Source organism: Anolis carolinensis, unplaced genomic scaffold (genome assembly GCF_035594765.1).
Source record: "Anolis carolinensis isolate JA03-04 unplaced genomic scaffold, rAnoCar3.1.pri scaffold_21, whole genome shotgun sequence".
NCBI lineage: Eukaryota > Metazoa > Chordata > Lepidosauria > Squamata > Dactyloidae > Anolis > Anolis carolinensis.
Window position 1 is genome coordinate 796,524 of NW_026943831.1, and position 17,344 is coordinate 813,867.

The window sequence follows — 17,344 nt, forward strand, 5'->3', positions numbered from 1 at the left end:
GAAAATAAGAAAGGAAAAATAACAAACATCTAAATAGTCACATCTTGCCAGGAGAGATGGCAGGACGTGTTGTTAGCTTGATGAACAAAGGGAGAAGAAACTGAACCAAAATGGTTCCAACCTCATGGTCCAGTTTATTGGGGCCGTAAAAGACATTCTGACCAATGGGAAGTTAGTGTCCCTGGAGATTCACATTTCTACTAACTTCAAAGTAAGGGATGTGACGTACACAGGATAGAGTGAAAGACAGTAAAGCCTGTCTAGGCATGCTTTGGAAACGGGGAAAGGATTCCCTCCATCTAACTCTATCATCTATCCGACTACATCTAGACTTGAGTAGATCAGGGTGATTCCCAGCAGGCCCTTCTCCATTGGAAGGGGGGCCTTGGGACCGTTTCCCTTAAGGGTCAGGAAAGTCGTCTGCAAAGACTAAGCGGCATGGAAATGTGACCCTGCCAAGGAAGCAACGCTCACTCTCTCGCGATGCGCCTTTGCCCCTGCTGCACACAGTGTGCTTTTGGGAAAGTGTTCACATTAAATGCAAGTGCAAAGGGGAGACCCCGTGCAAGCGCTGCGGAAGGGTGCGTGCCCAAATGCCTTCCGCATGCCCAGGCGGAGAAGGGAGCATGGCCTGGAGTGCCCTAAGCGACAGAACCAGGAAACCGGACAGAAAACCTGGAGGCATCACCTCTATTCTCAACATGCATCTGTGTTACGAATAAATATGATATAGGTTATGAATAGACTGTATGGAAGGAAGGAAGGAAGGAAGGAATGAGAGCTAATAGTTTTGAAGATACCATTCAAAAATATTAAGGCCTGTAATGACCTTCTTGCTGAGTAATAATAATAATAATAATAATAATAGTTTATTTTTATACCCCGCCTCCATCTCCTCAAAAGGACTCGGGGCGGCTTACATGGGGCCAAGCCCAGATAAAACAAACAAGCAAAATAAAACAACATCAAAAAATACAACACGAAAATTAAAATGAACATTTTAAAATATAATAATAATAATAATAATAATAATAATAATAATAATAATAATAATTCCTTGACAAAATTGAAGGAAAAGCTGACAAGGAGAAGACCTGGCTCTGGCTCACAAATGGGACCCTGAAGAAGGAGACAGAAGGCCTGATCCTTGCAGCCCAGGAGCAAGACATCAGGACAAAGGCCATTCAGGCCAAGATTGGAAAATCAGCTGATGACCCAAAATGCAGACTGTGCAAGGAAACCGACAAAACCATTGATCATATCCTCAGCTGCTGTAAGAAAATCGCACAGACAGACTACAAACAGAGGCACAACTATGTGGCCCAAATGATTCATTGGAACTTATGCCTCAAGTACCACCTCCCAGCAGCAAAGAACTGGTGGGATCACAAACCTGCAAAAGTATTGGAAAATGAGCACGCAAAGATACTGTGGGACTTCCGAATCCAGACTGACAAAGTTCTGGAACACAACACACCAGACATCACAGTTGTGGAAAAGAACAAGGTTTGGATCATCCCAGGTGACAGTTGCATTAACGAAAAACAACAGGAAAAACTCAGCCGCTATCAGGACCTCAAGATTGAACTTCAAAGACTCTGGCAGAAACCAGTACAGGTGGTCCCGGTGGTGATGGGCACACTGAGTGCTGTGCCAAAAGATCTCAGCCGGCATTTGGAAACAATAGACATTGACAAAATCACCATCTGCCAACTGCAAAAGGCCACCCTACTGGGATCTGCACGCATCATCAGAAAATACATCACACAGACCTAGACACTTGGGAAGTGTTCGACTTGTGGTTTTGCGAAACGAAATCCAGCATATCTATCTTGTTTGCTGTGCCATACAACGTCGTTGTGTTGATAATAATAATAATAATAATAATAATAATAATAATAATAATAATAATAATAAAAAGAACTGCTGACACTGGTAAGAACTGTGACAATTGATTCACTGTTGATATACCCTTTCACACTGAAATTGCAATAAAAAGAACCTTTGCTTAGAAAGTATTTAGGACGTTGTGGGAGTTGAAGTCCAAAACACCTGGAGGGACAAGGTTTGCCCATGCCTGGTACAGGATGATACAAACAAGGACAAGCAGGCTGAGAGATAGCTGTTATCCCAGAGCTGTGACTATATTGATTTTCACACTGATGTGACATTAGGGGTTGAGCAACAGGGATTAGACTGTGGAAGGATGGGTGTTTTTGTTCTATAATTGTACCTATATGTCAGGATCACCGTATCAGCCTGGGACTGGCTGCTTCGGTTCTCTGCCATAAAGAAGGGAGGTGGGGGGGGGGGGGGGGAGTGAGGGTACCGTTGGGGAGGGTAGTGTAGATAAGACATCTATTTTGTGAGGGAAAATGAAACCGAAGTCAACAGACTGTGGGCATAGTGTTTGGCCAGTAGGGAGTGGATGGGAGTTGGGATGATATATACGGTAGGTTTGAGCAGGAAAACTTTAGAACTATCTCCTTAGGATTGTGGAAAGAAGGAATAATGACTTCTTTATTTTTATTCTAAACCATCTCTCTTCTCTTAATCTCTCTTCCTCTTCTTTAGTATAATCAAATAATAACATTTCAGATTTATTCCAATTAACCTGAAGGCCTGTAATTTCCCCAAATTCCGTTAGGTGTGTCTGTATTCTTTTTAATTGTTCTATCGGATTTTGAAAGGTTAGTAGTGTGTCATCTGCAAATAAACATATTTTATATCTTCCCTCCCTCCCTATCCCTTTTATATTAATATCCTCTTGTATCATATTTGCTAACATTTCTATGACTATTGCAAATAGGGTAGGTGAAAGGGGACAAACTAATAAAGTAATCTCCACCAATGTATTGTTGTGAGCTTGATCTTAACTTCAAGATAGACATCAAAGGATTCACACTGGGGAGAAACCCTATATATGCCTAGAGTGTGGATAGAGCTTTGCTCGGAGGGGAAACCTAAGTTCACATCAAAGGACTCACATTGGACAGAAACCATAGAAATGCCTGGAGTGTGGACAGAGATTTTCACGGAATAACATTATACATAAACATCATGTAATTCACCCTGGAGATAATGGTATTAATTGACCCCAGGGTGTTATTATAACATGTACAAAAGCAACGCTTGCAAATTTTGGAAATGCGAGCTCAAAGTTGGGACTTTTCTTGCACTGGCAAGAGTATGGAAAGAGAACAATAGAAGAATGGATTTTAAAAGTACTTGACATTATACAAATGGACAATCTAACGCAAAATATAAGAGATGGGAAAAATAAAACGGACTGGACAAACTTTACAGAATTTATGAGAAAAAGAAAACTAGACTTTGATATAGATCTGTCTTACATATAAAGACTATACTAACGAAGGAGGATTGAAATAAACATACAGGAAAAATCAGGAAATCGAAGGAAGACTCTCCAAAGTTATAAAATATATAATGTGCATTGGGCGTGGCACGATGTACAATGACAATAAAGTTATTCTATTCTAAGAGAAAGAGTTGCAGGGAGTGACTCACGAGGAAATCTAGGGGTGCAAAGCTTCTCTAGGGAGCTCAGATTGAAATTGGGGGACAAGCAGGGCGAAACTTATTGCGCAGGTAGTATCTCTATGGGCGCATAGTGCCCGCTACTCCTCAAAGCAGGTGCGCTCTACGTCTGTTCCGGAGAGAAAGGTCACAAGGAGACACGGCACACAGACAGGGACGGGAAGGGTCTCCGGTGTTGTTCTCGCGAAGCCAGGACCCCAAGCAGAGAGGAGCACCGGTGGGAAAGCCAAGGGTCTCGAAAGGGACAAGCAAGAGGCATGCGCTCCGGCCGCACAAGGAAACGGGCACCTGCCTCAGCCGCCCGAGAGAGCCATGCGCCCGCTCAACGCCTCACCGTCCCGCACTGCTTCGTGCCTTTTATGCAGAAGGGCGTTTTGCGCAGGGGCTGGCACACAACCCGTTGTGTCTACACGCCCGTGGATTTCCCACCAGGTGCAGAGGAGACACATTTGGGAGCTAATGGGTCTAAGGAGGGGCCCAAAAGGAGAACCAAAACGGGGGCTAACGGCTGTGGGGGCCCTCTCCTCCGGATCCTCCTCCTTCTCCTCTTTCTTCTTCTCCTCTTTCTCCTTCTCTTGTCCATCCTGAGTCTTGACACGGAAACGCGAGGGAGGCACGGAGACAGAGACACAAGACAGACAGACAGACAGAGGTTAGACCAAAGGCAGCGCGCCAAGGGATCTTGAGCCCCTTTGAGACGAGAAAGAGGTCGGAAGCAGAAGCCTTTGTGAACTGAAGCCTCCTCCTTCTTCTCGAGAGCCCATGGAGCGAGGCCCCAGGACAGGCTCTGCCATTAGGACGGATGAGCGGGTTTTGTACTTGGAATGGCAAAGCCTGCTCTCGCGGAGCTGAATCTGTCCCAAGGCCTTTGCTCACTCCATGCGGACGACTGAGGAAGGAGACACATGTCTACAAAGGTCACGGCAGCATGATGTGCAGATTCCATAAATGTGGATTTCATAGGGGTGGGTATGAATGAACTGTATGGAAGGGATGAATGCAACTGGTGCAATATCGCTGCTTTGCAGCGTTTTAATTTTTGTATACTTTTTATCATGTTTTAATTGTTTTGTCTTTAAAGTATATTTGTTGCTGGCCCTCGTGGCAGAATGTAGGCCGCTCTGAGTCCCCTCGGGGAGAAGGGCGGGGTATAAATGCATGTAATAAATAAATAAATAAATAAATGAGTTCAAATTTTTTAAAATTCATTTTTGTTGAAATTAATACGGTTAATTTTTTTTTCATGTCAGGAGCAACCGGCGTTGCTGCCGGACTGAGAGAATTGGCCATCTGTAAGGACGTTGCCCATGGGACATTGCCCGGATGTTTTGATGTTTTACCATCCTTGTGGGAGGCTTCTCTCATGTCCCCGCATGGAGCTGGAGCTGACAGAGGGAGCTCATCCCCACTCTCCCCGGGTGAGATTCGAACCTGGCAGCCTTCAGGTCAGCAACCCAACCTTCAAGTGACAAGGCTTTTATCCCCTAGGCCACTGGAGGCTCCTATAGTTAAGAAAAGAATAGATAGTAGGTGCTGTCTTTCTTTTTACAATAAAGGTGGTGGAAACAATTCAATTGTAGAGGAGTAGGAATGATAGCAAAAAAAAAGAAAGAAAAAAAGAAAGAAAAGAAAATAAGAAGAGAAGGAAAACGGAAATTAAGAGAGGGAAAAAAAGAGAAAGACCAAAAAAAAATTTTTAAAAAATTCCTTGAACTTCCAGTTCACTCAGGAGTTGTGTATCTTATTTCTTTAATTGTTGTCCTTATTAATGTGATAATTCTTTGGGTCCTCTGGGTTTCTTTAGATAGTTAGATAGAGAGCTAATTATTTTGAAGACACCATTCTAAAATATTGGGGCCTGGAAAACAATAAACTGTAATTACAAATTGCTGATGAGATCTATGACAATGTTTAACTGTTGAGCTTTTGGGCAAAAACAATGTGTTCACATTAATCAGAGAGAATGGCTCTTTTAAGTTAAGGAAATGTTTACAAAGTTTCTTTATGTTAAGAAGGAAGTCAACACAAGGCTTTGCTAACACCAATCAAGCAGAGTCAACATCTGCCAGGAAACTGAGATGGAATCAACATGTTCCAGGATGGAGGACGTCTGTAATTTACAACTTTGGGACAATATCAGTGAAATATTGCTATTAAGAGACCTTACGACAATCCAAAAAGTGTGGCAGAACAGAGGAGTCTGTCCCACCCGCCCTGCTCTGCTCCATCGGGAAGGAGAGAGATGGTGTGCTTTGAAGTGTGTCAGATCTGCAAGGAAAACAGAATTCTGGACACTTCGTCTCCTTTTCTCAAGGGAAGAGGAAGAAGTACGTTTTGGAGTCAAATTGAAGTTTTGAAGTTTTGGTGTTTTAGGAGTTTTGGAACTGTGCATTGGCAGATTTACAAGGAAGCAGTGAGGCCGAAGAGATGTTCTTCATGGAGAAATGGTGATGGATCCATGAGGATGAATTCATGGACATGTGCGTGAATGCTGAGTAAAAATGTAAACCCTCCTTTGTCTGTTTGTTAGCCAATGAAACTGTAGGTTGTTATATGTCTTTCGGGCTGTGTGGCCATGTTCCAGAAGTATTCTCTCCTGACGTTTCGCCCACATCTATGCCAGGCATCCTGCCATAGATGTGGGCAAAACGTCAGGAGAGAATACTTCTGGAACATGGCCACACAGCCCGAAAGACATACAACAACCCTGTGATCCCGGCCATGAAAGCCTTCGACAACACATTAAACTGTAGGTTGTTTGTGGAATGCAATGTCATTACATAGAATTTGTTTGTATGTACAGTAGAGTCTCACTTATCCAAGCTAAACGGGCCGGCAGAATCTTGGATAAGCAAATATCTTGAATAATAAGGAGGGATTAAGGAAAAGCCTATTAAACATCAAATTAGGTTATGGTTTTACAAATTAAGCACCAAAACATCATGTTATACAACAAATTTTAACAGAAAAAGTAGTTCAATACGCAGTAATGTTATGTTGTAAATACTCTACAAATTTAGCACCAAAATATTATGATATATTGAAAACATTGACTATAAAAATGCATTGGATAATCCAGAACCTTGGATAAGCGAGTCTTGGATAAGTGAGATTCTACTATATGTCCAATATCATTCTTTGTGCAAGTGTAAAAGTTCTGTGAATGTTCTGATATACCTTCTCACAACAGAAATTGCAATAAAAGGAACCTTTGCTTTAAAAAGTTTTCATGACACAAAGGCTGATGCTCCCAACTTCTTTCTCTTGGAGCATCTCAAGGGCGTGGTGGGGTTTCTGGGATGGACCGCCGTGTCCTGACAGAATGTTCTGATGTTTTGCCGGCATCCGCACAGCCGTACAGCCCAGAAACCACACAACACCCCAGGGATTCCGGCCATAAAATTCTTCAATGATACATTGTCATGTTTTTTGAAGTTGGGCCTTGCTGTGTCCTGCTGAGTGACCCCCCCCCCTTTGCGCTCACCTCCTTGGCGCCCATGGCCTCGAACATCTTCTCCAGCTGGACCCTCAGCTGCTGGATGTTGTTCATCAGGATGCAGGGCTGGTCGGGGACAGAGAGAGAGGAGAGCAAGGCCGGTCAGGAACAAGGACAGGAAGCTCCCGTTCTCTTTGGGGGCAGGCATTGGGAGGGGGAAAGGCCGACCATGGGGGGAGGAGAGTGGAAGCCCAACCCAGGAAAGGACTTGGGAACACCAGGCTGCATCCATCTATACATCCACCCATCCCTCCATCCACCCATCCCTCCATCCACCCATCCCTCCATCCACCCATCCCTCCATCCACCCATCCATCCATCCCCAGCACCTCCTCAGGAAGCCCAAGGGATCAAACTGGTCTGGACCACTAAGAAGGAAAGGTAAGGGACCATGGTGGACAACACAAGGTTCCAAGACACTTTCTTTTGTCTATCTCAGACTTGGGCAAACGTTGGCCCTCAAAGTGTAATGGACTCCAACTCCCATAATTCCTTCTGGCTGTTAGGAATTGTGGGAGTTGAAGTCCAAAACACCTGGAGGGCCCAAGTTGGCCCATGGCTGGTCTATCTACTCTTTTACATAGCACTGGCTATATTGTGGTCTGCTCTACTGTAGACACTAAGTATTGCCAGACATGACCTCTCTGAAGTCTCCTGCTCATGAAAGGCATGGATGGAGGGGCAAACTCACCACCTTCTCCTTGGAGCAGAAGGCCTGGAAGCCCCGGCTGACGATCTCCGCGTACTGCATCAGCACCTTCCCAATGGTCTGCAAGAAGGGCAAAGGTCAGGAGGGGATGGAAGCGCACACTCAGAGATGTGCCAGGCCCTCACCACAAGAATCACGTATGTTGTCAAAATACGACAGGCAAAGTTCTCACCAGGCCTTGATTAAGGATGCCGAGGGGCCACCCTTCCTCCTCCTCACCTTGGCGAAGCGGCGCATGTAATGGGCCACGATGGCCGGGTCGGGACACTCCAGCTTCTTGATGATCTCAAAGCTCTGGTTGAGCTGCGTGAAGACGTCGACCACCGAGCAGGAGAAGAGCGCGTGCTCCGACGTCTGCTGGAACTGTGGGGAGAGGGGGGCGGAGGGGCGGATCAGGACCCCCAAACCCATGGGACACCCCCCCCCCAAAGTGCCAGGTGCAAAGGGGAGGGGTCTGCTTTCTCCCTCCCTCCCTCCCTTCCTTCCTTCCCTGCTGAGGATCAACGCCTGCTCCTGCCCGGTCCTACCATTGCGATGATCTCCCGCTTGAGATGTTGATACACGTTGGGGGTAATAATATTGCACTTGCCACAGCATGCCGTTACACTCACTTGGATGTATAGCTTATGAGTAATCTGTTACACTGTGTTGTCTTAATATATGCATGAGATGATAATGGGAGTCAGAGTGCATGTCAAGACCTGCTAATTGGGAGTTAATTGCCAGAAGAGGAGGATGCAACGTAATCTCCTGAGTGGAGCCTTAGGGATCCCATGTTGCCACTGGCTTATGGGGAAAGCGAGCCTGAAAGTGAGCTCATGTTTGAGGCCGGGGCCTGGGGCAATGATGGGGTCCTTGGCCCCAAAACCCACCCCCTCATTAGCGGCCGATGCCCCTGTTAGAGAAACCCCCTCCCATCGCAGCAGGGAGCACAGGGGCTTCCAGAGTCATTGCTCTGCAGCAACAGAGTGAAGAGTGGATTGAAGGAATTGAAGGTTTGGGGTCTGGCTGGAGCCTATAAAGGTCTAGCAAGGCTGAAGGCACCACCCCAGAAATGGACCCTGGAAAACTGCATGACGGAGAACAAAGGAGGTGAAGAATTCACTAACTGTGGAATGGAAAGCGCTAATGAGAAAACGGATGGCAACTGCTGAACGTTTGGTTGCAAGCACCCCATGTTTATATAGTCAAAGACAATGACTCAATAAGTTTAAAAAGGTAAACAAGCAATCTGTTCCAGAATTGATGAGGCTCTGGCAGGTCTGAGCTGAAAGACAGAGGTCATCTAAACAACCAACTCATGGATAACAAAAAAGAAAAAGCTCTACATAAGAGACCCTTTTCCTTTTCGACTGTGTGGCAGATCTCCAAGGAATGCAGCGCCTGTCCATTCACCTCCTTCCTCCCAACAAGCCTGATCAACTTAACCGAGAGGGACAGTGAATGTGAATGATGAATGTATATGGAGTGAATGCTGAGTATGCGCAATGTTTCCCCTTTGTTTGTGTAACCAATACAGGTATTATAAAACCAGTACTGGGTCTGTGTGTCTACTTCTTTCTCTAAATATGCTTGTTGTACTCTGTCCCATAGAAAACAGATTAAATATCATTTGAATGTTCAAAAAGTATCCATGACAACAGCAAGAGGCAAGAACACTTTACACGGAGGCCACTTCATCTGCCACAGACGGCACTTCTGCCCCCCCCCCAAACCCGGGCCCATGCCCCCCGATACGCACCCCATCCTTCTTGTCCCTTTCCAGGGCGCCGTGCATGAACTCCATGGAGACCTCCTCGTTCTCCTCCAGCCACTGCATCACAAACTGCTCAAACCACCTGCAAGGAGACAACGGGAACCAAGTGGTGAAGAAGCATCCGCAGTTGGATAGGGAGCAGGAGAGAAGGCTTCTGGAACATGGTCACACAGCCCAAAAGGCAGACAACAACCCTGTGATCCTGGCCATGAAAGCCTTCGACAACACATCGAATAGGGAGCAATCGGGGACAGGCCTGATGCCTTGTTCTTCACTCTTCTTTCTTCATTCTATGCCAGGCATAAGCAAACGTCAGACCTCTCTCCAGGGGTTTTAGACTTCAATTCACACAATTCCTAACAGCTGGTAGGCTGGTCCATGCAGTTCAAGGTCCCTAATGCTGACTCTCATGTCTTTTGCTTCCTGCCTGCATGGAGAGGTCAAGTCTCTCCTCCTCCTCCTCCTCCTCTTCCTCCTCCTCTTCTTCCCCCTCCTCCTCCTCCTCCTCCTCCTCCTCCCAAAAGTCTTATTTATCAGTGTGCCTCTATGAACCTTTGCTTGAGAAGGGAGCCCCATGAGGCTCTTAGGCACAGAGGCAAGAGAGTCAGCATCTGGGACTTGTCTTTTTCCCCCGTATGATTTTTATTGCAAATATATGAGGAATTGGGCACAAGAGTGGATACAGAGCAGGAGCATCCTGTTTGTTGTTATTCCTGCAGCTTCAAAATACCACTCATTACGCCTGCCATCTGATGCATATCTTTCTTTATCTCTTGTTGGCCTTTCTGTCAATAATCTTCAGCCTGTGTAATTTTCGTGTCAACCTCCAAACTTTTCATTCCAACTGGAATGGTTATTAATTGGGTCAAGATTTCCCTCAATGGATCTTCTTCTTGCGAGAGAGATCCTGTCCTGGAAGCTTCTTTCTGGTCTTTAAATATTGGTCGTGTTGACATTGAAGTAATTTCTGCCATCGTTATGGTTTTATCTCTCACACCAGAAGCGACTTGCAGTTTCTCAAGTTGCTCCTGACATGAAAAAAAAATTCATTTTGGTCCCTTTCAGCCTCAGTTGCTGTTTGGATTCAGTTCACAGGTTCCATGTTATGGCTATAGGGTTTTTAGGTATATTAAACTATTTTAAATCCCGCAGTTCTTACAGCAGAATTTTTTTAAAAATTAGTTTACTTCACCCTTTGTAATTGGTCTCAGCAGATAGTTTCATCAGGCAGAATCAGAAAATTTTTGAGAAACAGTTCCTCTCATAAGAGTTTAAAGGCCTTTTTATTTCTACAATTTCCAACAAAGGAAAAATGCAATTTCAAGGATGTTTTTTGCCCACATAGTTAGTAAACTGACAGCTGATTCAAGGGCATCTTTTAGTTAGTTTTTTTCACCCCTGTGTAAATACAGTATTGTAAGAGGTGAATCGGAGCTGCTTCTGCCCGTGCCTGTTTGCATGACAATGTCACTTCAGTATGCGATGCCTCCCCTTATCTCTCCCTTCTACTGTTTCGGTGGGGAAGGGGAGTTCTGTTGATCCTTGATGGATTTGCCTCTGTCCTTTTTCTTTCTGAAACGTTTTTCTCAATTCAACCCCACTTGGTTGAGAAACCCCAGGACATCCCAGTGCTGGGCCAGCTGAAACACGGCTCAGGGCTCCTCCATTTTCTCCACCGGAAGAGCATCCGGGACCCTTCTAACCAAGTCAGGTAACTATCTTTTGTCCATGGATTCTTTTACATGAGATGCACTGCCTGTAACAACAGAAGTTTAACTTTTTTCACCCTTACCAGAGCACCTTGTGTATTTTCTATGTTTACTTCCATAAGCTCTTGTCTAGCCCTGGCTTCACTGCACTCTCCTCTGTTAGAGATGCCAAATCATCCTTCAGGTCAAGCTTTGCAGGAGAGCCAGCATTGCAAATCTGACCTCAGCCTTCCCTAGATACTAGGAGTGGACGGCGGGACAGACGTCCCCTATTATTTATACTCTACTAGAGATACCAAATAACCCTTCAGGTGAGAGGCTACAGAGCCTGAGCTTTTTAAGAGCGGGAGCACTTTTGTGAGCAGAGCTGGCTCAAACCAGCACAGAGCCCACAGGCAGGTGCTTTGATTCCCAAACCGCAAGAGGCCGGTTCAATATTCCTCTAATCGGGGCTGCCCTTTGCCCTCCCTCCTGGGTTCTGCACCATAACTATTTTCAAAACTGCCAGAGTAATTGCAGTGCAGCAGAAGTTGGATGGAATCAGTGGAACGCAGAACGAAGAGGCACCCAGAGACGTTAATAAAACTATATACAAAGTTTTACTATAAGCAGTAATAAACAACACAAATGGACTTGCAGACAAAAGATGAACACAGGACTTGACTCTCACTCTAGGCAGACAGTACTCAACTCAACTGACGCAATCAGTAAGGCACAAAGACTTGTGTCTGGATACTCCCTAGTTCCAGCCACATATCAAGGACATCACAGCTTCTTGGCATTTAACTCTTTCCACACTATGGTACATTCTGGATGATGCAATCAGTTGCAATACAAACATGACACAAATTGCATTTAAACATTATCAATACACAAATCCCACATTAACAAAAACAGCACGGTCTTAGCAGCAGCACTCCTGCTGCTCCACCGCCGCTGTTTTGGTCCGCTCTCCATTTCTCTCTATCGGCTTCCTTCCTTATATCTCAGTTTGTGCCTTCCACCCCAAATCTCTCCGCTGCTCTTCTTTTTCGAGCGCTTCTCACTCCCTGAGTCTTATCAGCAAGAGATAAAGCCGCGCAAGAGAGACAGAGCCCGACTAATATCACTGTCTGAAGCGCTGGACGTGCCCAGCCCCATGTGCTATGCTTACACATCAGGAGCCACAAGGCCCGTCAGGAAAGCAAAGAGGGGCTCAGCCTCAGAGGCAGACCCAGACCCAGGCAGAAAGAAGGCCAGATCTCCAAAACAATATGAAAAGAAGTAGGTTTGAGATCTGAGAAGGACCATGTGAGAGACTTCAAAACTGTTATAATCAAGTATTTGGAATCATTAGTGCAAACACAACAGCAGCTGATAAAATACTGGGAGGCATTCCTACCTGAAGCCAAAGCCATTGCCTAGAAAGAAGACTTTCAAATACAAAGATTCTTTGAATGTGTCCCAGTCGAGCTAAATTCCACAGTGAAATCACTTTAAAATCATCCAAATAAACCACTATATAGTTTATGAATTATACACTACAGCATTTTATTAACAGCTGCATGTCATGACCCTTTTTGATGTGGACCGTGACATGACATTCTGCAATAATTGCTGAATTGAACACTACTTGTGTCTTAATACTTGCACTAAAATGTGCGATGCAAGGCCAGAAAGTTATTTTTGTTCTTTAGAATATGTTCTGTCCACTTGATCTTTATGAAACAAATTGCATTTAAAGAAGAAGGCAACTCTCCTGCCTCCCCTTGATCAAAGCCATTGGGCTCCGCAGAGACAGCTTGCAAGGGAACACATTCTCATGTAAATCTAGCCAGGAGCTGCGTAGCTCTCTGCACTTTGGAGGAAGGATTATATTCCTTTTGCTTATGTGATTGTTTTAGTCAATTGTTATGTTTTGTTTTTGTTTTTAATTTTTATAGCGTTTTATAGTGTTTTCAGTGTTTTATTGTACAATGTTTTATGCTGATTTTATATTGGAAACCGCCCTGAGTCCCTTTCGGGAGAGAAAGCGGTATACAAATAAACTTTTACTTACTTACTTACAAGGAACTCAACGAGAGCAGGCACAAAAGGCTGGATACTTCGTAAATGCTTCCTTAATGATGCCTTTCCTGCTGTGCCTTATGGGCAAAATGTTGGTAAATGTATTGGTATAGTGTGAAATTGTGCTTAGAGTTTAAAGCTGTGTGTATAATCCAGTAGTCAAGAGGTTAAATGCATAGAGTGGGAATGAAATGCTAGAGTGTAACTTTGGGAAGTTTCCGCTTGCTAGCCGGCGTATTTTAGAGATAAGAATGGAATGTTCACTCCTGAAGCGTGCTCCAATGTCTTGTAAATTAGCTGTAAATACTGCAATAAAGTTTGAGCCGCTTTGATAAACTGAAAAGTAGTCGTGAAACGAATTAATTCAGAATCGTCGGAGGAGGAATTGAGACCGGGAAGGTGATTCGTCTCAACTAACTGACACAAAAGGGGCCTCTTTCCCCACCAAAAGGCACAATGACCACCCCTGCCCTCCAGGATTTCCCAAATCTGATGCCAGAAACTGTTTTCAGCTAGTGTTGTATCGTTTCTCTAGCTCAGGCATGGGCCAACTTTGGCCCTCGGTCCAGGTGTTTTGGACTTCGACTCCCATCATTCCTAACAGTCTCAGGCCCCTTCCTTTTCCCCCTCCGCCGCTTAAGCGGCGGAGGGGGAAAAGGAAAGGGCCTGAGGTTGTTAGGAATGGTGGGAGTTGAAGTCCAAAACATCGGAGAGAGGGCCAAAGTTGGCCCATGTCTGCTCTAGCTGAATTTTCTCCTGACATTTCACCCAATTCGACAACATGAACCTCAATTTCAAGCTGCTCCGAACCAGCAGCGGAATTGGTGCAAAGAGTGCTAATTATGGGCTGCTTCAATTTGCAAAGAAGAAGGTGAGAGACACCAGAGCAGCAGGAGGAAACACAAGCCCAGAGCATGACGGGAAGAGGAGCCCAAAATAACCTTTCACACTTCGGAGTAGCGAGGCACAAGTTGCTTCATATTGGAAGTGATGCGTGACACTGCGAAAACATCAACGCTGGACTGTTTCCCTGAAGAACTTGCCAGCCGGTCCCACGCTCCATCAGCCACGGCAGGAGCCTGTCCCTTGGCTCTGCGTGCGCTGATAGATGCTTCATCTTGTTTTAAGGACATTGGCATCTTCTTTTAAGGACATGGGCCCGGGCTGTGGCGCAGTCAGGAGAGCAGGCCAGCTGCAATTAACTGCAATGAATCACTCTGACCAGGAGGTCATAAGTTCGAGGCCCGCTCGGAGCCTATGTTTGTTTGTCTTTGTTCTATGTTAAAAGGCATTGAATGTTTGCCTATATGTGTAATGTGATCCGCCCTGAGTCCCCTTCGGGGTGAGAAGGGCGGAATATAAATGCTGTAAATAAATAAATAAATAATAAAATAAATAAAAATAATATACACACAGAAGTGGCCAGGAAATGAAGGCATTGCCCCTCCCTGAAAATGCCAAGGGACAACCAGGCCAGCCTCCCTTGGAGCAAGCGCTCTTCCCACTGGCTTTGGGTGATGACCAAATGGGTTCTGCAGTCGCCGGCATCCGGAACAGGAGGCCAGGGCTGGCCAACAAGTGACTGCAAGGGAGTGTTGTGTTTCAGCCAGATGAAGCTGAGGAAAAGGAGGGGATTTCAGAGCAAGATCCTGTCTGTGAGACTGTGTTTGAAAATGGAACTGTTTTGTACTCCAGCACAGGAAGGGGACCTTTCACCCACAAAGAGCTTAGCAACCCATAATAACGACTTGAGAGATAGCGCATTCAAGGGAACAGCTGGGTTAGACAGACATACCAGGCTGCTTCTGAGGGGGGGAGAACCTCAGACGGAGGAAATCTGAAAGAATCCATGAGAAAGAAGTGCAGGGAAAGGGGCCCCAAGGTCAAAGAAATGCTTTCATGTTTTGCAGCCCTTAAATCAGATAGCGTCCTGGGATTTTAGATGAGGCAATGTCGCTGAACAAGTGAGGACCCCAAGTCTTGTTTCCAGTTCATTCCCTAGTTCAAGATCCAAGGTTATGGATGCATGGTATAAGAGGTCTTTATAGTCTGGCTTTTAGATTCATGTTCATGTTTTGATCCTTATTTTCTGGATTTACTCTCATGTTGGATTTTGAGATTTATGTACGAGGGCTATCCAGAAAGTAGGCTACGTTTTGGATTTTAAAAAGATCAAAGTATAGGATAAATCATTTACCATATGCAGCTGAAAGACACATCCCAAAACTACAATCTCATGTAATCCCCATTTAAATTTAGCCATGTTTCTTATAGATAAATGAGTTTGAAAAGTACTGCACCAGTAAATTCCCCGCTTGTGTCCTCAGCTCTTCCCCCTTCTCCCTTCCTGCAGCGTAGCCAAATCGCCGCGCTGCCAGCCACGCCCCCATTGTTGGAAACGGAGGAGAGAGGCGTCAAATTTACTGGTGCAGTTTAAGGATTCTTTGTTCATGCCTGGAACCTGTGTTTTGGATTATATTCTGAAGTTCATGTTGTCTTGTTTTCAGGACTGATTTCCTATATCAGAAACTTAGATCTATATTCTGCAAATGGCCTTTACCCCCTGGATTATTGCCTTTTTGACTGTCTTTGCATTTGAAATATTGCCTTTTACTGACTGCCACTGCATTTGAATGACTGCTTTCTTTACTGCTTTTTATTCCGATTTTGCTATCTCTTATCAATTAACTGTTTAAACTTAGTCTGCTGTGGAGGAGTGTGTGTTAAGAGCAAGGTGAACCAGCGCTGAGGTGCAACAGCCAAGACTCTACGCATGAAGGCACGGCCTCCTCCGTCCCATCTGGGCAGAGAGAGATAGAGAGAGGGTCCTAATTCCAGGCACATCTCCCTACCAGGCGAGGCTCTGATGTGTCTTGTTTGCTGACATTTGGAGGCAAAGCTGGAGTAGGAGGAGGAGGAGATTGAGTTGATTCCGTTTATTTGGGGAACGGCAGAGTCTTAGTGCAGAGAATGACTCAGCTGCCCAGCAGGCGCCAAGTGGGCCTTGCTGATGCTGCCGCTGCCGAGAGGAAGGCGAGGAGGAGGAGGAGGAGGAGGCCAGCGGCTGGAATGAGCCCAGGCCCAAAGTATTAGCCGGGCTCCCTAGCAGCGCCATGGCAATGGAGACCATGAGGTCAGGAATGGCTCATGGGGATTCACAGCCTCCGCATTGAGATGCGCTTCCCACTATAGATGGCGGGTGACTAACGGGCCCGTTTGCCAGGCAGCCAAGGCAAAGCTGGCACCAACGGGGATCCCATCCCGACCCAAAGCAGGGAAGCCGCCTTCTCCTTGTGGGGTGCAGGAAAGCAGGGAACATGCACTGAAGGACGGGGTGGGATTCACCGCACAGAGGCACACAGCTGCACCACACTCTTGCATTCAGAGACAGGGGCGCATTCTGTGCACGGTTCTTACAAACTCCAGTTACAATCATCTCAAAGATATGCGTATAAAACATGGGCAAATTTTGGAAAGGATTAAGGGCATGACTTTTGCTGTCTGAGGATATGCTGTCAGGGGCTCGCCTGTAAATTCAAGCAGGTAGCCAGCTTCATAGGTGAGCACGTGTCTCAACACGCCTCCGTGGGAAGTGATAGTTTCATGGGAGACGTAACACTTTCATGTGTGTATATTAGGAGCTATGGGCTCTTTGCTCTTCAGTTCAGGCAACGTGGCTTTCAAGTGACAGCCAGGCCTGGATTCCCTAGTTCTTGTCTTGGTTCTGGGATTCAAGTATTCTGGGAGTTTTCCCATGTTCTTGTTGTGCATCCTTGTTCAAGTTTTGCTTAAGGACTTAAGCAAGTTTTGCTTTCGGATTTTGGGACTATTCTTGAACTTCCTTGCCTCTGGATTACAAGAGATATTTGATTGCTTTTTGGATTCTACACCTTCTTTCCTTATCCCTGCTTTTATATCTTTTGTGTGTTTTCTACAATAAAGTGTTTGCCTTTACTCTGGGCTCTTGTGTGATGCTCTGGTCATAGGTGGCTTCAGGTCTGGGGTGCGACAGAAGGTGTGGGAGCGTGACTTGCGGGAGGGACATCAGGAAGAGGCAATCCTCGGACGGC

The 17,344-nt window shown here is 45.6% G+C and overlaps 1 protein-coding gene across 1 annotated transcript in view; it reads right to left on the bottom strand.

The window, feature by feature from the left end:
* LOC100565343 (uncharacterized) overlaps positions 1–17,344 on the bottom strand; it is a 290,729-nt gene that overhangs the window by 24,746 nt on the left and 248,639 nt on the right. Inside the window, exons 29-32 of the mRNA XM_062966504.1 lie at positions 9,505–9,601; positions 7,983–8,126; positions 7,746–7,823; positions 7,043–7,120 (exon numbers count right to left, since the gene is read on the bottom strand). Of these exons, the coding sequence (XP_062822574.1) occupies positions 7,043–7,120; positions 7,746–7,823; positions 7,983–8,126; positions 9,505–9,601 (397 nt within the window). The remainder of the gene's footprint in view (positions 1–7,042; positions 7,121–7,745; positions 7,824–7,982; positions 8,127–9,504; positions 9,602–17,344) is intronic.